The following is a 20,382-nucleotide window of genomic DNA, read 5'->3' as shown; positions in this document are numbered from 1 at the left end:
ACTGTCCAATCTCCTAAATCCGATCGGGCTGGGACCCGGTTTGGAGCGCAAGCCCTGGGGCAAAGAATGCTGGGGATTGTAGTTCCTCCGAGGCGAGGTCGGGCGGCTCCCTGGATGCCCAGTACCGGCGACTAGACTGCGCATGCGTGTCAGTGGCGTTTGCTGCGGACCGGGCTGGCAGTTCCTTCCTCGGAGGGAAAGATTCCTCTGCCATGGAGTCCTACGATGTGATCGCCAACCAGCCTGTTGTGATCGACAACGTGAGTAGCATCTTTCCTATCTTTAAAGGGACTGTGTTCTCCTCCAGGAAGGATTGTTTCCGCGGTTTCAGCCTAGGCCGCCAGCTCTTTGTCACTGGCTCGGCCTGTCAGGCGGGTTCAGCTGCCGCCGCCCGCGTCCTCCTCACATCCATAGTTTGAAGGCAGGGCGGCCAGCCAACATCCGTGTAATGGAGAATTTGAGGGTAGACAAAGGAAAGAGCTGTAGCCCGGGAAGGGTCCGTGGACCCTTGGCTCAGGGGGCCTTAACCGTTCTCTTAGAGCCCGACACCCGCCTTCGCTCTGGTTTTCCATCACTCAATTGGCTACTCTTGCTGTCTATCTTAGCCTATTGGTCCCGCCTTTGGGCCTTGCCGGATTAGAACAGCACTCCGCAGTCATTGGCTCCGGCGCTTGTCGCTCTTCCGGTCGCCATAGTGTTTCCCTTCTGTAAGGGGCGGTGCCGTGCAGTAGAGCTGTAGGGATTGGCTCGGCAACTCAGGGTGCGGAAGGCGATGGCTGGTCCACCGGTGAAAAAGGACAGTTTCCTTGGGTGTGAGCTGGAGGGGCAATTTAGTGAACTGTATCTGGGTGGGGCCGGACAAACCGGTACCAGAAATGGCCATGGGATTTCAGTTATTTTTGTGATTATAAATTATAGTTAGTCAAGGTAAAGAAGAAAGGGGGGTGACAAAGCAGGCGAGATGCTTTGATGTTTGCAGTGCCCAGGTGAGAGGCAGGGGGATTATCAGACACAGTGGTTGTCAGGTGCGCTAGCGTTTCCAGGACGCTTTGCACCAACATGCAAGTCGAAGCCTCCCAAAAAGTGAATGGTTAAGGAGGAAGTTTGCCCCTCTTTTCACAGTACGAACACGGAAGGTGGAGGTGACCAAGGTCATACAGCAATGGTGCCCCACAACTTCATCGCCTTATCTAAATGGCAATCCTTTGCTAAGCACCGCTCCACACATGCATCGATAAAGACAAATAGAAAGAACTTAAGTATTGCTTTTATGAGGAGGGACATTTGTCTTAATTTCTGAGTTTCACTCAAAGGTTTGGTCCCTCCCACACTGGTTAGAATCTTCCTACTTTCTGGGTCCCTCCCCTGAGGCAAACTACCAGTTCCCTCTGACCTAGGCTGACCTTTTCAGAGTCACTGTGATGTTCCGGCCCTCTGGGACCTGGACATGCCACTAGGTCCTTTTCTTTGTGTCGTAGGTGGATAGAGGTTGCTTTCTCCTGTTTATGCAGGAACAGGAGGATTGGGGAGGTTTTTCAAACCACCCACTTTAGGAGTTAAGGATCCAAGACTCACAAAAAAGATCCAAGACTCACACAGGAATCTGGTTCCAAGTTCTTCAAGGAAGGCGGTTTTATTTGTTGTGAATTTTTAAAAGGGAGGCTGAGGCTGGGGTGTATAGCCCAGATGGTATTGCTTGTCTGACATGCGTGAAATCCTGGGCTCCCTCCTCAGCACAGCATAAACTTTTGGTGTATAATCAGGTATAGTGGTCCGGGTCTGGAATCCCAGCACTAGAGAGGTGGAGGCAGGAAAGTCAGAAATGCAAGGTCATTGTTTGAAGCCAGCCTCTAAGATGTGGCATTGTTGGAAGCAGGGGGTGGGAGCAAGGTTAATTAAATGTGTTACTTTGGGGGTTTGTTTTGGTTTTGGTTTGGTTTGGTTTGGTTTGGTTTGGTTTGCTTTGGTTTTTTGTCTTCCTCACTAGCCTCAGTAGACTTTTTAACCCTTGTGGGTAAGGAAGTGAGATCCTTCATTCTTTATTAGTCCCTCTACCCACTCAACACAGTACCCAAGGCCCTCATATGCTCCGCTTCTCCCCCCTTCTCCTCTCCTCCTCTCTCTCTCTCTCTCTCTCTCTCTCTCTCTCTCTCTCTCTCTCATTCTCTCTGTCTGTCTTTTGTTTGTGTGTGCACACACGTACAAAAGCATGTGTGTTCATGCCTTTAGAGACCAGAAGAGGTCATTCAGTTCCTTAGAGCTAGAGCTGCGGGCAGATATGGGTCATCCAACATGGATACGGTACAGAAGGGATCCAAACCCTGCTCCTCCCAAAGGGCTACAACTAGTGCTCTTAACTAATGAGCCATCTCTCCAGCCCTCCACTGCTCTCTCTACCCACCTCTCTTTACACGGTACCTAAGGCCTGGTACGACTATGTACAAAATAAAACCTTATTGGCTAAGTGGGTGAATAGACAACTAGTGATCTCTGTCATGATAACAAAGATGTCCAGTGTTGGGGCAGGGGTAAAGGACCCAATCAAGATAGGGGACTCAGAAAAAAAAAAAAAAAGATAGGGGACTCAGCTATGTAACATTGTAAATGAGTGATTAACACTTTTTTCTTTTGTTTGTTTGAGACGGGGTCTTTGTAATATTTTGTTCTCAATGTTAATATCTAGACAAACCAACTACTTAAGTCTTTAGCCAGTTCCTATGTGTTAGCTCTACCTTTTCCTTAGTTGTTGAAAGAAAAAAAATGTATAGAAAAATCTATCTCGAGCCGGGCGTGGTGGCACATGCCTTTAATCCCAGCACTCGGGAGGCAGGGGCAAGCGGATTTCTGAGTTCGAGGCCAGCCTGGTCTACAGAGTGAGTTCCAGGACAGCCAGGGCTACACAGAGAAACCCTGTCTCGGGAAAAAAAAAAAAAATCTATCTCAGTCTGCAGAAATGGCTCAGCGGTTAAGAGTGCTCGGTACCCTTCCAGAGGACCAAAGCTTGGTTCCTGGCACCCACATAGACAGGTTGTGACCTGTCACTGAAGCTCCAGAGGCTCAGACATCCTCTTCAGTCTGAGAGCACTTGCACTCACATACACAGACTCCCACACAGGACATACACATATACACATAATTAAAAGAAAGGCTTGCTGGGCACATGCCTTTAATCCCAACACTTCGGAGACAGAGGCAGGTGGATTTCTGAGTTCAAGGCCAGCCTGGTCTACAGAGTGAATTCCAGGATAGCCAGGGCTACACAGAGAAACCCTGTCTTGAAAAAAAAAAAAAACAAAACAAAAAAACCCCAAAAAACAAAAAACAAAAAAAAAAACCAAACAAAAAAGTTTTTTTTTTTTTTTTTCTTTTAAAGAGTTATCAGTTTTGCGTTGGCATTAGCAGTGCAGAAGCAGTCTGCCCCTCCCACCAGCTCCCCTGCCTTGGATCCCTGGAGCTGGAGTGGTGGTTGCGAGCCTCTCAGTGAGGATGCTAGGAACCTGACTCCAGCCCTCCAGAAGAACAGCAAGTACAAGAACAGCAAGTACTCTGAACGGCCTGATGGACCGTCTCTTCAGCCCCTTGTTTCTGTTTTCTTTTCTGAGATTTATATACATGCACCACATACATGCAGTGCCTGAGAAAGCCAGGAGAGGGCATCGGATGCCCTGGGGCTGGAATTAATAGTTGAGATCTTCTGAGTTGATCCTCGGGAACCTGTGTCCTGTGGATAAGCAACAAGTGCCTTAATAGATGAGCCATCTCTCCAGTCCTTGACTCTTTTCTTAAAAAAGACTCTCACTGTGTGGCTCTGGCTCCCTGCAGACTCATGTAGACAACACTCAGCTAAAGGTCCTGCCTTCCTGTCCCCTACAAGCTGAGATTACATCTGTGTACCACCATGCCGGGCTGTTCCAATTTTTCCAGAAAAGTAGAAAGACGGTTTCACCTGCACTCTCGCATTTGTAAGCATTGCCAGCTAATATAAAGTATGCTGTGATTGACAAACCCAGGTAGAGTGGGGGTTGCATGGTGCTAGAGGGATGGATACAGCTGATACAGAAGCACTGTTTGGGGGCGCAGGGCCAATTTTTGAGTGATTAAAAAAAAGTTCTTCTATTAATTACAAGTGTGTGGCCAACCTTGGCTATATGGCTACACTGGTTATATACAATTCTGACTCTACTAAAAACATTGAATTGTACTGTACCTTGAATTAGTAAATGATATATGTGACACGTAAATTTTATCTCAATAAGTTTTTTGTCTTTAAAATATTTTTGGAACCAAACCAAAGGCTTAGACCAAAATGAACCAATTAACAACCTCTGTCCTAGAACCCGTGGCCCCACCTCTCTCAGAATCTAGTCTTTACTTGTTAGATGGAAGACCATGAGCCTTTTTCTCGGCACATCACACAACCTGAAGTCCTTAAGAATACATTTTTCCGGGCTGGTGAGATGGCTCAGTGGGTAAGAGCACCCAACTGCTCTTCCGTAGGTCCTGAGTTCAAATCCCAGCAACCACATGGTGGCTCACAACCATCCTTAATGAGATCTGACTCCCTCTTCTGGAGTGTCTGAAGACAGCTACAGTGCACTTACATATAATAAAAATAAAATAAATTTAAAAAAAAGAAATGTTTCCCCAATAATAACACACACACAAAAAAAAAAAAGAATAAATTTTCCCAAGCCGCAGCCTGCAGCTGCTTGCTGCGTGCATCAGGAGAACGGTCAGTGGGGGAGCTGACTTTAGTCTGCATAGATCAAACATTGCATGAGACTCCGTTTTCAGGAAACCACCACAGAGTGTTTGTTCTTTCCTTTGCTGAAGTGTGTAACTGGGTGGCAGTGCATTGTCTGGCGCACACACAGTCAGTCCTGTGTGCTCCGAGGGGCAGCTTGCAGAACAACACAGTACCTCATCTCACCACCTCCTGTCTGATGGTTGGTCCATGCCTTGTCTTGGCAGGCCTGCTAGGGCCATGGGGACAAGCTGGGTCTGGTTCCTCTGAAAGCACCCCTCCCTGAGCTGCTCTGTCTTCCCTGCACCACCTCTGCCTGGGGCTGCTCACTGGCGTTCCTCGTGCTCGCTCAGGCTCAGAATTTAGGTTTCCTCCACCATCTTTTTTTTTTAACTTTTAAATTTTTCTGTTGTTTTTTGAGACATGCTCTCACTTTGTAGACCAGACAGACCATGAACTCAGAGATCCACATGCCTCTTCCCTCTGAGTGCTGAGATTAAAGGTGTGCACCAGTATATCCTGCTGTCTGCCAACTTCTTTCTTTCTTCCTTTCTTTCTTTCTTTCTTTCTTTCTTTTTCCTTTCTAAGACAGGGATATCCCTGGCTATCTTGAAACTTCCTTTGTAGACCAGGCTGGCCTTAAACTCAAAACTGGCCTGCCTTGGCTCCTGAGTGCTAGGATTAAAGACATTTGCCACCATGCCTGGCAACTTTCTGCCAATCTTTTGCTCATAAACTTAACTCACACCAGCTAGTCTCTTGAGTGTGTGGCAAATGACCGATACTGCTATGTGAAGTCTCTGATCTTGAGGAACTTGGAATGAAGTAGAGAAAAATAGGAAGCACAAATTCTAACAGGGCAGTGAGATCCATGTGTTGTCATGGTGCAGGTAATAGTGAGGGCTGGGGTTACCGTTCAAGAAAGCTCAGGATTTCAGCTGGACTCTTATACTCTAACTAGAAAACCAGAGGCCAGTACATGAAGCTGGCATCGCTTCACTTGGCTTTGGTTTTGAGTATTTTTGAATGTCTTTTCATCACATGCATGCAGTGCATGAGGAGGCCTGAAGAGGGCATCAGATCCCCTTAAAACTGGAGTACTGGCCATTGTGAGCCACAGTGTGGACGCTGGAAATCCAACTTGGATCCTCTGCAAGACCAGTCAGTGCTCTTAACTGCTGAGCCGCATCTCTAGCCTCTCGCTTGGTTTTTTTGAGACAGGGTCTTGCTATGTGGCTTGCTTAAACTGTGGCTCTTCCTGCATCAGCCTTCAATTGGGATTGCTTACAGGCATGTGTCACTATGAATAGCTGAGTCTAACATCATAACCTGTCTTGTTACCCAGACTCTTGGTTTTGTGCTAGTAAACTAAAAAGCAGACAACTTGGAAAATCAATTCTTAAAAATATTCAGATCTGAGCGTATGTATGGTAGCACATGCCTACAATCCCAGCATTAAAGAAGTAGAGGCAGAGAAATCAGAAACTCAGGGTCACTTTCTGCTACAGAACAGGTTTGAGGCCATCCTGGGATGTATGAAATCCTGTCTCGAGTAAATAAATTTAAATCTGGGCCTGAGGTAAAGATTGCACCTTCGTTTCTCATGTCTTGATCCCCTGCCAGGAGAGCCATCTAGTCTTTTGGCATTCCACACCCTGATGAAGACAATGAACAATTATTAAGAAACTTGAACAGGTTCCTGAAGATCTTGCACACGGTGCTGTTCCCACCCACCCGTCCAGGCCCCGGGGTTTGCAGGAGAAGAATTCCCCTTCTTTCTTAGGCTTTGAGTTCATTTCACAACTGTACCTTCCTAATCTGCTGCCAGTGAGTTTATACAGTATCTCCTGTTCGCTCTCTTCTGCCGATAGAGGGTTGGCTGTCCCCTGCTGTCCCCTTCACATTGCTTTCCCTGCCCTTCCTCCACTTCTCACCATACATAGCCCTGTCCTCAGACTTGCGAGAGGCAGACACCCAAGGTTACCTCATCACCTCCATCACCTCTCCAACCCTCTCCGTAGAGGAGCAGGAGGCGGGAAGCAAGGGCAAGAAAGCCATTGGCGCAAAGACAATATTGACTACTGTGAATCTCTTGTGTATTAATTGATGCTGTGTGGCCTCTGGAAGTCTGCTGTGCCCCAGGGGAAGTGGTTGAGTACAGATCGGCTCAGGTAGGGGGAGGACATGGGAACCAGATGTGGTAGTAGTTTAGAAGGAAGATAGGAAGATAATGTGTGGTGGCATATGCCTCTAATGCCAGCACTCAGGAGGCAGAGGCAGGTGAGTTTGAGGCCAGCCTGTGTTACAGAGTGAATTCTAGGAGAGCCAGGGCTACACAGAGAAACCCTGTCCAAAAAAAAAGAGAGAGAGACTGGAGGAGGAAGAGGAGGAGGAGGAGGAGGAGGAGGAGGAGGAGGAGGAGGAAGGAAGAAGAGGACTGGAAAGATGACTTAGTGGTTAAGAGCACTGACTGCTCTTCCAGAGGTCCTGAGTTCAATTCCCAGCAACCACATGGTGGCTCACAACCATCTGTAATGGGATCTGACTGTACTCATATAAAAAAAAAAAAAAAATCTTTAAAAAAAAAATGAAGGAGGAGGAGGAGGAGGAGAAGAAGCAGCAGAAGCAGAAGCAAAGAAGAATGAAGTGTATTTCCAAGCAAGATCAGGTCTTGACATCTTCCCTGCACACAGTTGGTATCTGTGCCTAGAGTCTGTTTACATTTGGTTGGGTCCTGGAAGGTATGAGAGATGCTTGTTAGAAAAATGGTTCTTTCCTGGTACTGCACTCAACCAACGGGACAAATATTGAGCAGGAATTTGCATCTCGTCTTCTGTCCTCAGACAAGTCATCAAGGCCTCCCTGTTCTTCATTGTCAGAAGACAAAGGAGTAAAAAACACTGGCTTGTAAAAAACTCTATGGCATGTAGTGCTTCTGTCCCTTCAATACGAGCCTGAGAGCATGCCTTTGTCAGAATCAGTGCAAGATACTTGTAGTGGGATGTGTCCTAGAGACCTGGGGACAGGGAGTGCTGCAGCCTAAGGTGGGAATGCAGGTCAAAAGCCTCCTGTGCCAGTAGGATGGGAAAGAATGCAGCTCTCCTAATGTGTATGAAGCGTGTGACTTCTAGGTAATTGCAATCTCTCATCCTTTCTGTTTTTTTCTCTTCCCTTTATTCATATTTTAAATTTCATTTTATTTATTATTATTGTATATGTGTGTAGAGAGTGCAGGTGTATACATACCACAGCACATACGTGGAGACCAGAGAGAAAGTCTCCCTTCAGCAGACATGCATGGCAAGTGCTTTGATCTGATGAGCCATCTCCCTGACCCTATCAGCATCATATGTATTCATATTATTTGTATCAACGTTATATGTAATACTCAGAGTAAAGTTTGTTTCATACAGTCAATGAGAAAACTACAGCGAACTTGAACAGTTCACTGAGGATGCAGTGAAAGTCCCGCTTGCTGCTTCTAGGCCCTTCTCTTCCTGAGTGTGTATTCATTATTCCCAATGTTCCTGTCTGCATGTCTGTTATATGCACAAATATAGGCTTTCTCTCTTCATGGAAATGGAACCATATAGTGGCTGCTCTCACTTGTCTTTGTCCTCTCTCCCCAGGGATCCGGTGTGATTAAAGCTGGCTTTGCTGGTGATCAGATCCCCAAATACTGCTTTCCAAACTAGTAAGTAATTTTGAGGCTTGGTTGTGATTCTTGAGATCTTGTCATCTTTGCCCTGCCTTGTTGAGGAGGAAGAATTCTCCCTCAAGTTAGCCTTGGTACCCAAAACAATAGCAAGGCGATGAAGTTGGACTGAGTCTGGGATAAGCAAAGGGGTGTTATTACCTGGCTGGCGTGTTTGAGGGGTACGACAAAGGCCTCTTTTGTTCTTAAGTGAGCATGAGTGTGTGTGCGTTGGAAGAGGTAGGTGCTATAGCATGTGTCAGAGTTGGTCAGAGCACAACGTTGTGGAATCAGGTCACTCCTCCCAGCTTCATGCCGTCCCAGGGATCAAACTCGGGTCACTAACTGGCACATCAGAACCTTCATCCCCTCAGCCATATTGCTCATCCTCTTTTTAAACATCTGATTCTTCCTGGCATGATGGCGCAATGCCTTTAATCCTAGCACTCAAGAGAGAGGCAGGTGCATCTCAGAGTTTGAAGTCAATGTGATCCACAAAGCGAAATTTAGGACAACTGAGGTTACACAGAGAAACCCTGTCTCAAAAAAACAAAAAATTGATTCTAAGACTGGGCGTGTGGCTCATGTCTTTAATCCAGCATTTGGGAGGCCAACCAAATCTACATAGAGTTTCAGGACAACATAAAGAAGCCCTGTCTCAGCTGGGCGTGGTGGCACAAGCACGCCTTTAATCCCAGCACTTGGGAGGCAGAGGCAGCCAGATCTCTGAGTTCCAGGACAGCAGGGCTACACAGCGAAACCCTGTCTCAGAAAAAAAAGAAAAACAAAACAAAAACAAAAAAACCCAAGAAACCTTTGTAAGATTCTATCTACTATCACCAATTTTATCCTTGGTAACTCAGAACCACAGAGCCCTCCAAGATTTATTTTTTAAACAGCGTCTCCCTGTATTGCCAGGTTGACCTCTGTTTCTTGAGTTCAGACAATCCTGCACCCCAGCTTCCTCAGTAGCAGGACTGTAACAGGCCTTCTACCCTCAGCCACTCTCTCTTTGAAATCCTCTGGTCCTGACCAGAGATGGCTCAGCAGGTAAAGTCCCTGCCCGAGCCTGACAGCTGCACTGGATCCCAGGACCCACTCGGTGGAAAGAGAGAGCTGACTCCTGTAAATTGACACACAAATACATTTTAAAACATCTTTGTAAGTCTCTCATTTTCCAGCACAGAGTTTATTTAACATTAAACCACATTTGCTGTCTTAGACTGAGGACTCAGCTCTTCTGCAAGGGAGAGATTACAGGGAGAAGATGGTGTAGGCTTAGGGAGGCCTTACCTGGGAAGGAAAGGGGGGCACTGCCTCACAGACTCAGGAATCCTGGGTCAGGGACTTAAGAGATTTCTCTCCTTCCTTCCTTCCTTCCTTCCTTCCTTCCTTCCTTCCTTCCTCCCTCCCTCCCTCCCTCCCTCCCTCCCTCCCTCCCTCCCTTCCTCCCTCTCTTTCTTACTTTTTCCTTTTTTGTACAAACAGATGAATCCAGAGCCGCATGCACTGAGCTCTATCCCAGCTCCTCAAGTTTTTTTAGTTCATCATTTATAAGACCTTTTTTTGCTTGGTTGGTTGGTTGGTTGGGTTTTTTTTGTTTGTTTGTTTTGTTGTTTTTTGTTGTTTTTTTGTTTTGTTTTGTTTTGTTTTGTTTTTTTGAGACAGGGTTTCTCTGTGTAGTCCTGGCTGTCCTGGAACTCACTCTCTCACTCTATAGACCAGGCTAGCCTCGAACTCAGAAATTTGCCTGCCTATGCCTCTTTTTGGTTTTTGTTGTTGTTTTTTTGTTTGTTTGTTTGTTTTTGTTTTTCCTTTTGTATTTTTAAAGGCATATGCCACCTTGCCCAATGATGCCTTCTTGATCTTTTTCCTTTCTTCCTTCCTTTCTCTTTCTCTCTCTTCCTTTCTTCCTTTCTAAGATTTATTGAGTATATTATCTACATGTACACCTGCATGCCAGAAGAGAGCATCAGATCCCAGAATAGAGGGTTGTGAGCCACCTTGTAGTTGCTGTGAACTGAAGTCAGGACCTCTGGAAGAGCAGACAATGCTCTTAACTGCTGAGCCTTTTCTGCAGCCCCATTTAGAATTTATTTCCATTTAATATACTTTGGGGAAAAAAGGAGAACTAGAAGTATTATTTTTAAAAAAAAACAAAAATAGATAATATGCAAGTAACCTCAAATAGTACTTGTTCTTTATATAAAACACAGAGAACAGTCTAAGAAAGGAAATGGAAATTAACTGAGCCCTCCGCTCAGAGACAAGCACAGTAGAACGAGGGGACACTGGTGTATCTGTACTGTGCTCTTTCATATCTGTCTTGAAATATAAACATTGCTTTCTGCTGTCTTCTCCAGTGTGGGCAGACCCAAACATGTTCGTGTCATGGCAGGAGCCCTGGAAGGTGACATCTTCATTGGCCCCAAAGCGGAGGTAATTCCCCGTCCAACAGGAGAAGTCTCGGGCTTGCAGAGAGACCACCACAGAGAACATAGCAATGAGGAAAGGGGTTGTTTTTCTCCCAAGAGCAGACTCTGACCTTAAAGAAGACATATCTGGAACCCCACATGGTGGGGCAGAGACCAGTCTAGAAAAGGACACTGTTATTCTGTGTCCTGTCGCTGTCTTGCAGTCATTAGATTGATTGGCTTGGGTATGTTTTTGGCAAGAGGAATTCAGAGGGGAAATCCAATCTGGCCTATCCAAGGTATAAGTTCATTACCCTAGCTTTGGCAAAGCCCTCAGACAGGCTCTAGGAAACATAACTACAGAGCCATTGCTGCCCATTTTGGTTCCAAGAACTTAGGTAAGAGCCAGGACACTGCGCCCCAGAACCAGGCAACAAGGCGGGCACACAGGGCCTGGGGGTCATGGGAATCGGGAAGCCTCTGCTGCTTGGCTGCTCACTCGGAGAGTCCAGCAGCATCCTGTAGCATCCAGCCTCCAACTTAGAGAGAGAATGCCTACACTCAGTGAGGGCTGGGACCCGGGAGGCTGAGGTTCCTTGACCCCCGGGAGATTCTGCCTGTACCCTCGGGCTGGGAGGGCAGGATGCCAGGCAGAGCCTGACTCTGCTACAGACTATGCCCTCTACTTGCAGGAGCACCGGGGGCTGCTGTCAATCCGTTACCCCATGGAACATGGCATCGTCAAGGACTGGAACGACATGGAACGCATCTGGCAATACGTCTACTCTAAGGACCAGCTGCAGACTTTCTCAGAGGAGGTGAGGGCCTGTGTGTAGGACACTCCTGTGCAGGATGCCGAGTTAGGTAGAACTCCACCCCAGAGATGACAAGGAGGATAAGAATGACTGTGATGACTGCCAAAAGCATTTGAGTATAAATAGTCCAGCACTGAGCTGTCTACTTCCAGATACATTGTAGTGTTATCTCCGTATCATTCCTACCGATATATTAGCACTGAAGTTAAGTATAGTAATATGCTTATAGGGCTAGCACCTGGATGGCAGAGGCAGCAGGTGAGGAATGTTTGAGACCCATCTAGGGCTATATAGCAAGACTCTTATCTCAAAAAAACAAAAATAGGGGCCGGAGAGATGGCTGGCTCTGTGGTTAAGAACACCTACCGTGCTCCCAGAGGACCCCGGCTTGGTTCCCAGCACCCACATGGCAGCTCACAACCATTGGTAGCTCCAGTTCCAGTCAGATCTGATGTCTTCTGGCATCCGAGGGCACCCACACATGTGCACACACATATACACTCATAAATAAACATAAGAAATGACAAGACCGAAAGGCCTAGGCAGAATTATCTCCCCCTTACAAACAAGCAGATAGTGGACTGGGTATGGTGGTACACATTATAATACCAGGAGGCTGGGGGCTCAAGGTGGTCCTTGCTATGCAGCCTCTTTAAAGCCAGCCAGGCCTACGGGTCAAGGAAGTAGAAAACAAACAAAAAGTTAGAGCAGCAAAATACTAAGTAGAAGGAGAGAAGCAGCTCTCCAAGGTGACCTTGACCTTCACGTGTGCATGTGTGCATGCACCAAATAAATGCATGTAGAAAGATAGAAATTAAAGGAAAAGGAAATCAGAAAATCAAGTGGTATTTCCAAAATCATTTAATGAATAAAGGAGTAGGGATGGGATTTGAACCCATATCTGTCAGAGCCCATACCTGTTAACTTCCAAGGGAGCAACTCTCAGAGACAAAAGGAGGATGTAGCAGTTTTCAGGGAGAGGAAATGGTTAGGCTTTCAAAACCCTTCCATATGTACTAGAGAGACAGCGCAGCAGTTAAGAACAAGTTCTGCTCTTCCAGAGAACCTGAGCTCTGTTCCCAGCGCCCCTGCGGGATGGGTCACAACCCCATGTAACTCCAGCTCCACCTCGACCTGCCTTTACATGGATAGATACACAGACATAAACATAAGTTAAAATAATTAAAATGTAAATAGCCCAGGCTTGGTGCTACACTCACGCCATTAATCCCAGCACTTGGAAAGCAGAAGCAGGCGAATCTCTTGAGCCTGAGGCCTGTCTGGTTTACATTGCAAGTTCTAAGCCAGCCAGGGGCTACATACATCTTTTTTTTTTTTTTAATTACCAAAAACAAACAAACAAATAAAAACAAAACACTAAAAAATGAAAAATAAATAAATAACAAAAGTAAGTAAGTAAATAAAAGGGCTAGAGATGTAGCTCGATGAGGAGTGCTTGCCTAGCATGGGAAACAATTTTCATTATCACAAAAAAATCTTTTTTAAAAAAATCAATATTAAATTTAATATTTTGAAGTATATTTACAGTCTAATGACTCAACAAGATCTTATTGACAAGTAGGTGGCCACAGCAGACACAGGGACCTTTGGGAGGGCAAGGGGTTGCACTCAGTAAGGACAGAATGGGACTTTAGGATGTGACATTGGAGAGTAAAGACACTGACTCAGGCATGGCTCGTGACAGCCTCAGCTGACAAAGGCTCCCTGGACTATAGACTTTGAAGGCAGGGTCACCAGGGTGGAAAGCTGCCCTCACTGACTCCTCCTGGGCCTCTTTCCCCAGCATCCTGTGCTCCTAACGGAGGCACCTTTAAACCCTCGGAAAAACCGGGAGCGAGCTGCAGAAGTCTTCTTCGAGACCTTCAATGTGCCGGCCCTCTTCATCTCCATGCAAGCCGTGCTGAGCCTGTGAGTAGCAGCCGGGCTAGGGTGGCCTCACAGTGACCTAAGCCTCCACCGTGTGGCCTCATAGTGACCAAGCCTCCACATACACCCCCTCTCCCCAGTGAGGACAAGCTAAGCCACAAACACCCACTCTCCCCCGTGAGGACGAGCTAAGGTAGTGAGGAGAAGAAAGTCTTACTGAAAGTAGACATGGAAGCTCCTCAATTAATTGTTGACCCAAGGCAACAACTGGCAGGTGCCCGGTGCTCTCGGGTCTGGGGTCCAGGTCTGTGGTCACACTGCCTCGGCCCTTCCTCAAGGTTCCTTAATGTGTCCCCAGTATCCACTCTGTTGACTGGGTGCCAGCCGTTCTGCTGGGCTGCTGGCATACCTGTGGCCCAGACAGCACCACACCTGCCATGCTGCTCACCCTGCCTCCTGCCTGCCTCCATCAGCTGCTGAGATGGTACCCTATGACCTACACAGACTATGGATTTGACAAGGTCAAATCATGAGCCAGCATTTGCAGGCTGGGAGATTTCCTGGGCTGGGGATGAGCACTGGCCTAGCATGTACAGAGGCCTAGGGTTCGGCCCCCAGCACCTTCCCAAAACAAAAATAAATTGAAGGATTTCATAGCCAAGTCTAAATTTCTGACCTCTGAACAAATGGAACTCTCTGTCTGATACTCCTGGGCCAGCATTCCTGTAGGACTAAATCCTCAGCTGGCAGTAGTTGCCGGGGCACACAGGTATGCAAGCCGACTTTACCTGTTGACGTCTGAATGCTGAGCCCGAGGGAGGGTTTGCCCCCATTCCTGAGTCTCATGTCTGTCATTTGGATATTAAAAATGAAACAAACAAACAAAAACTATGGGCTGATGTCAGAGGCAGCGTGGGAAAGACATAGCTCTCTGGGAAAGCTAAAAGCAGTTCCTTTTCTCCTCCGCTGGCTGCTTTTCCCTCCTCTTCTCTTGGGCGTTGAAACTGCCCTTTAGTTCGTGTCCCCTGTTCTTTAGGATGCCCCTCGCTCAGTACTTCAAGGTCTCCCTGGCGCCCCACCCACCCAGAGGGCGCAGGAGGAAAGTGCACCAAGGCTCAGCTCTCAGGGCTCACTGTGAGCACTAACATGGATTTCTCTCCAGAGGCTGTGGGGCTCAGTGATTGTTTGTCCCTTTGCCTCAGTTATGCCACGGGCAGAACCACAGGCGTGGTGTTGGATTCTGGGGATGGTGTCACCCATGCAGTCCCGATTTATGAAGGCTTCGCCATGCCTCACTCCATCATGCGCATCGACATCGCTGGCCGGGATGTCTCACGCTTCCTCCGCCTCTACCTACGGAAGGAGGGCTATGATTTCCACTCCTCCTCTGAGTTTGAGATTGTCAAGGCCATAAAGGAAGTGAGTGGTGACCTGGGGGGTGGGGGGATGGGGGAATAGTGACCCTGAATGAAGAGGGGTGATGCGCCTATGCAAGTCCTCAGGCTCTGGACCTGTGTGCATCTCCTTTCTTCACCTTCTTGAATGCTGCCATCTCGTGGGAAAGGAGCTGTTTCCAGTCCCTAAGCCCAGCAGGCCACTGTACCTGAGTTTAGGTTCACATCCTTGGAGAAGTTGAAATGCCTTTTTCTGCATAAATACATTGAACCCTCCTACCATGCATGATTGTGGGGAGACCTCTGAACTGGTCATGGGAAGCCAGACCCATAGCAGAGGTAGGAGGAGAACAATGCCTGAGCCTGGATAAACGTAGGTAGCCACAGGCCTGGGAGCTAATGAGCCAAGTTCCTAGGTTTGCCTACCAGGAAAGTAGAGCAAGAACTCAGGTTTTAAGTGTCCCCAGGACAGTGTGACAAACCTCTGTCCCTGCTTGTGAGTGAGCACTTTTAGGCAGTCACTGCAGACAGGCAGTGGGACTTTTGCCTGAGAGTGCACTAGGATTCCTGCAAATATGCCTGTCGTGTTTGATTCTGCAGAGAGCTTGCTACCTGTCCATAAACCCCCAGAAGGATGAGACACTGGAGACAGAGAAGGCTCAGTACTACCTGCCCGATGGCAGCACCATTGAGGTAGTGACCACATTTTTCTCCTTTCCCCTCACACCGACCATTAAGCTTTGGACTCAGCAGAAGGTCCTGCAAGGGCCTGAACGGCAGACCTACAGCACCAGAAGCCTTGTGCTTCTCTCTATAAAAGGGAGCAGCTCTGGAAAGACCCTAGGGAGGTGGGGGTGTGGTGCTTGCTGTCTTTAACCATTCCTGAGTACAGAGTAGCAAAGTCACTGCTCCTGGAACTCCCACTGATAGGACATTTCCAAGAGTGTTAATGCCAAAGATCTCTTAGCTAGGAAATGCCCGAGCGAGTGGGGGGCAAGCACTTCCCTCCCCAGTCCCCCAGAACTGTTCCTTTGCTTCTTGAGACCCTTGTCACAGAAGCTTTGTTTCAGCTGGTCTCCACAGACACCTGCTTCCTAAGAGATAGGCAGAAAGACCTCTTCTGTGCCCAGTTCCAGGGGACCTCAGTCCCAGCCCAACCTCCTAAGCTGGCTCTGTCCCCTACAGATTGGCCCTTCCCGGTTCCGGGCCCCTGAGCTGCTGTTCAGGCCGGACTTGATTGGCGAGGAGAGTGAAGGCATCCACGAGGTGCTGGTGTTTGCTATCCAGAAGTCAGACATGGATTTACGGCGTACACTGTTTTCCAACATTGTCCTCTCAGGAGGTTCTACCCTGTTCAAAGGTTGGTCTTTCCTCTCGTGACCCTACAGGGATTGGATGCCCAAAGAATTCATCTGAGGGTCTCTTTTCTACTCTTTCTTTTTTTTTTTTTTTTTTTTTTTTTTTTAGGTTTTGGAGACAGGCTACTGAGTGAAGTGAAGAAACTAGCTCCAAAAGACGTGAAGATCAGGGTAGGGTGGACCGGAGGTTGGGCGGGTACAGCGGGGCTCCAGGGACACGGGGATGTAGTGTTCCATTCCCCTCCAGGCAATGCAGCACTGGTGCCCCATGGTCCTAGCTAAGGCCTTTCAGGAGAACTCAGTTGACAGTTTGACCTTACTGCTGCCATGCCCTCTCCAGACAGAGCCCCTGTAATGCTTGCTCACCCTGTAATGCTCAGTGATGAGTTTCATGTGGCCCAAAAGAACGAATCTGGTTCCTGCCAGAGGTGTTTCTCCCCATGTAGGGCCAGGCTGACCACAGCTCCTACGAAGAGCCTATTGCATGGCATGCGTCCACCACATCTAGCAGTGAGACAGAGCAAAAAGGTGGGCAGGGATGTGGGTGGGCTGAGAAGATGGTTCAGTGGACTCGGCACTTGCTGTGCAAGCAGAGCATCAGAGTTCAGATCCCCAGAATTCACCTCAAAGCCAGGTAGGCATGGCAGCCTCTTATAATGGCAGCATTTAGGAGATAAAGACAAAGGCAAGCTGGCTAGAACTGGCAAGCTCCGAGTTCAGGAAGAGACTCTTGCTTCAGTAAGTAAAGTAGTGTGATCAAGGAAGACACCAGATGTCAACACTGGGCCTCCATGCACACATATGTGTGCATGCACACATGTGCTTATGCTACACACACACACACACATACACACACAAATGTAAAAGAGAGGGGATGACGGGGAGGGGGGAGGGTTCTGGGTGTCTTAGATTCCTCTTCCCATCCCCTTCTGCAGATATCTGCACCCCAGGAGAGACTGTATTCCACATGGATTGGGTGAGTAGCCCATGTAATAAGAGCAGAATGGGAAGCAAGGTTCTGACCATTCTACCATCCTACCCTGTCCCTGGGGGATTGACCGGCTGCACAGTTTCATTTAACTAATACTGCTTCTTTGGGTTTTCTCCACCCCAGAGGTTCTATCCTTGCTTCCCTGGACACCTTTAAGAAGATGTGGGTCTCTAAGAAAGAATATGAAGAAGACGGTGCCCGATCCATCCACAGGAAAACCTTCTAACGTTGCAACATCACCACCTCTCTCTGAAGTTAACTCCACTTTAAAACTCGCTTTCTTGAGTTGGAGTGTTTGAGAGGAACTGCCTGTGTGTGTGAATGAGTGTGTGGGTATGTATGAGTGTGTGCGACTATCGAGTGCCGTGTGGCCCAGAGATCCTGGGCCCAGAGAGGACATTGAACTACCCACGATGGTGACGGCCTGAGGCCTGGGGTTGACTACTAACTGACCCCTTACAGGAAGAGCTCTGGCAGAGGCCCACTCCTTTCTCAGCCAGGCCTTTGTCTGGCTGTGCGGAACTATGGTTACTACCATAGAGAGACCTTGCTGCTGCCGATCTAGGCTGGGCTGGCCCCACCCCACCCCTCCCCACCCGAGTGCCCTGAGGCCGGAGGCAGCTGCTGTCTCCCCTGCTCATCCTTCTGTGCTGTCCATGCCTCTGGGGGGCGGGGTTAAGTTCTGCCCGGTTTTGTTTCAGTTTGGGTTTGGGAGACTGAAAAAGCAGTCTGGCCGTGGTTAGAGACTGGGTTCAAGAGAGAGCAGGGTACACTCGTGTCCACCTGGGAACCAGGTAGGGATTAGGACCACACTGGGCATTTGAGGACAGGAGATAGCTTCAGGGTTAATGTACAAGCCCCAGCCACATCCAGGGGCCCTGAGACACTGTAAGGACTGTGGGCTGCAGGTCCTGCTGTTGGCTTCTCCTACGTCCTGGTTTCGATGCCATCATCACGGTTTTATTTATTGACGTGTTTGTTCAGTAAAGGGACTACAGAGAGGGCTCGCTGTCTCCTACCCACCGGTCACCTTGCTTACACTAATGTTTACAGCACCTAAGTTTCCCATAGCATCCAGGCCTCTGTCATTCCCTGCTGATGGAGAACTGACAGTATTCATGGGCCTCAGGACCCTGTGATTGGAGGCTGCACAGGAAGGCACCCCAGCCAGCCTCTTCCTTTCTCCTAACCCCACTTGCCCACTGCCCTGGAACCAACAGGCTGGTTGTGGTTGGATTTTCTAAGACAGAAAGTAGCATCTCTCTGTGGCAGAGGCCCCTTGCGAGGGAGGTGTGTTGGAGATCTAGACCCTTTAAAACAAAGCAAGCTGCAGTTAACCATGTTGCCTTTTGCCACTCTAATTGACCAGTGGACTAAATGGCAGGGAGGCCCCTTCTGGGTTGGTCAGATTGGAGAGAAGGGGCTGACCAAAGTGCCAAGACCTAATGGGTGCCAGCCTTGCTCTCAGAAGTGGTCCAAGGGCCTTTGCGCCTGGTACAAGCTAGGGTGAGCCTGTCTTCACCGGCACCCTCACCCGTGACACCAAGTCTCGCCTCAGTTCCAGATTCCAGACAGTATTCTTTCTCCGCCATCCTATGACCAAAGGTCCCTGCCAGATGTAAAGCGAAGCTGGTGTGTGTGGAATCAGTGTGGCAACCCATGGACTGCAGTGCGCATAACCAGCTCACCTCTTAGCCCAAGCCTGTCCCTTGCACAGCCTCGCGAAGCCACTTTGCCTGGTGGGGCCCAGTGTACTTAAATAAAGTCGTTCCAATAGGTACATCAGTCTGACCTCTTTCTGTGACCAGTGCCTGGTAGGAAGAGATATGCAGACCGTACCCCAACCTGTAGGATGGATGGGAAGAGAACTGAGGGTCTAATTCCTATGTAATACTCAAATCTGTGGGTGAAGCCTGACTTCATCTCTGAAAATGGGTTTTGTTGTTTTTTTTCTGAGACAGGGTTTCTCTGTGTAACAACAGTCCTGGCTGTCCTGGAACTCTTCTTTAGACCAGGCTGACCTTGAACTCAAAGATCTACCTCCCAAGTGCTGGGATTAAAGATGTGCACCACACCTGCCCCAAGTTCTTAAAACTCATTTTGTAGAAGACATTTGAACCAGGCCTGTAATCCTAGCTACTCAGGAGACCCAGGCAGGAGACTCTCATGTTTAAGGACTGTGTGGGTTACAGAATAAGTTCTGAGCCAGTCTCCACAACATAATGAGATCCTGTCTCAAAATGAAGAGAGCTGGGGTTTACAGTTCAGTAGCAGAGCACTTGCCTAACATGCACGAAGCTCTGCTTTCTACCCTCAGCCCCCCCCTTACCCACCCACAAGCCATTTGGGGATGTAAGATGAAGAGCTTGATTCATTGAGATGACTGCAGACTGAGGGCAGGTACCAACAATTCTGTCCATCTCTGTTTGGCTCCCAGGACCCACATAGAACGGACTCTATGCAGCAAACTGACCTTTGACCTCCACATACATAAACAAACAAATGTAATAACGAATTCCTCTTTAAGTTAAGGGAACGGGGTTTAGTGGTGATCGCCTTTTATCTCAGCACTCAAGATGCAGAGTCTGGTCTACAGTGAGTTTCAGGACAGCCAGAGCTCCACAGAGAAACCTTGTCTCTAAATAAATAAGTTCCTATATCTAAAAGGAAGTTGCCAGATACCTAACAAATGTTTATACTCCCCCAATAACTATAAAATATGGGTGTTTATGATTCATTTCATAAAGACTTTCAGAACCCAAAAAAAAATTAAATAAATAACTTTGAGAGAACCACTGCTCATTGGCCGGGCCCCTGTGCAGACCGTCAGAACCCACACCATACAAAGGCTACAGCACTGTTCAGACCCATTCAACCAGAATCTTGGCAAAGACTCGGGCATTGATGTTTTGGAAGCTGTTCAGGTGATTTCCGGGCTGAGAGCCCCTAGCCTGGCAGAGGCTCCTTGACCACTGTTTTGCAATGCTGTGTGGGAAATGTGCTGAGGGAACCGGTTGCAGGCCTAATCACCCAGCACTCTGCTGGATTAATTTGTTGGTGACAGTAGGTTTTTTTTTCCTTTGGT

At 48.0% G+C, this 20,382-nt stretch overlaps 1 protein-coding gene across 2 annotated transcripts; it reads left to right on the top strand.

The window, feature by feature from the left end:
• Window positions 1–148: 148 nt before the first annotated feature.
• On the top strand, window positions 149–19,077 carry Actr1a (ARP1 actin-related protein 1A, centractin alpha). 2 transcript variants are annotated; one of them, NM_016860.2, is made up of 11 exons: window positions 149–260; window positions 8,374–8,438; window positions 10,802–10,877; window positions 11,545–11,670; window positions 13,472–13,596; window positions 14,757–14,973; window positions 15,549–15,641; window positions 16,134–16,308; window positions 16,416–16,477; window positions 17,242–17,282; window positions 17,421–19,077. In NM_016860.2, the coding sequence occupies exons 1-11, from the start codon at window positions 213–215 to the stop codon at window positions 17,521–17,523; spliced, it is 1,131 nt and encodes a 376-aa protein (NP_058556.1). In that variant the 5' UTR covers window positions 149–212; the 3' UTR covers window positions 17,524–19,077. The 2 variants fall into 2 exon arrangements, with proteins under 2 accessions (NP_058556.1, NP_001351999.1); NM_001365070.1 differs by lacking the exon at window positions 16,416–16,477.
• The last annotated feature ends 1,305 nt before the right edge of the window (window positions 19,078–20,382 follow it).

Source organism: Mus musculus, chromosome 19 (assembly GCF_000001635.26).
Source record: "Mus musculus strain C57BL/6J chromosome 19, GRCm38.p6 C57BL/6J".
NCBI classification, from domain to species: Eukaryota; Metazoa; Chordata; class Mammalia; order Rodentia; family Muridae; genus Mus; species Mus musculus.
The sequence above is the reverse complement of the archived record's forward strand: the minus strand, read 5'-3'. Positions and strand labels throughout refer to the sequence as shown.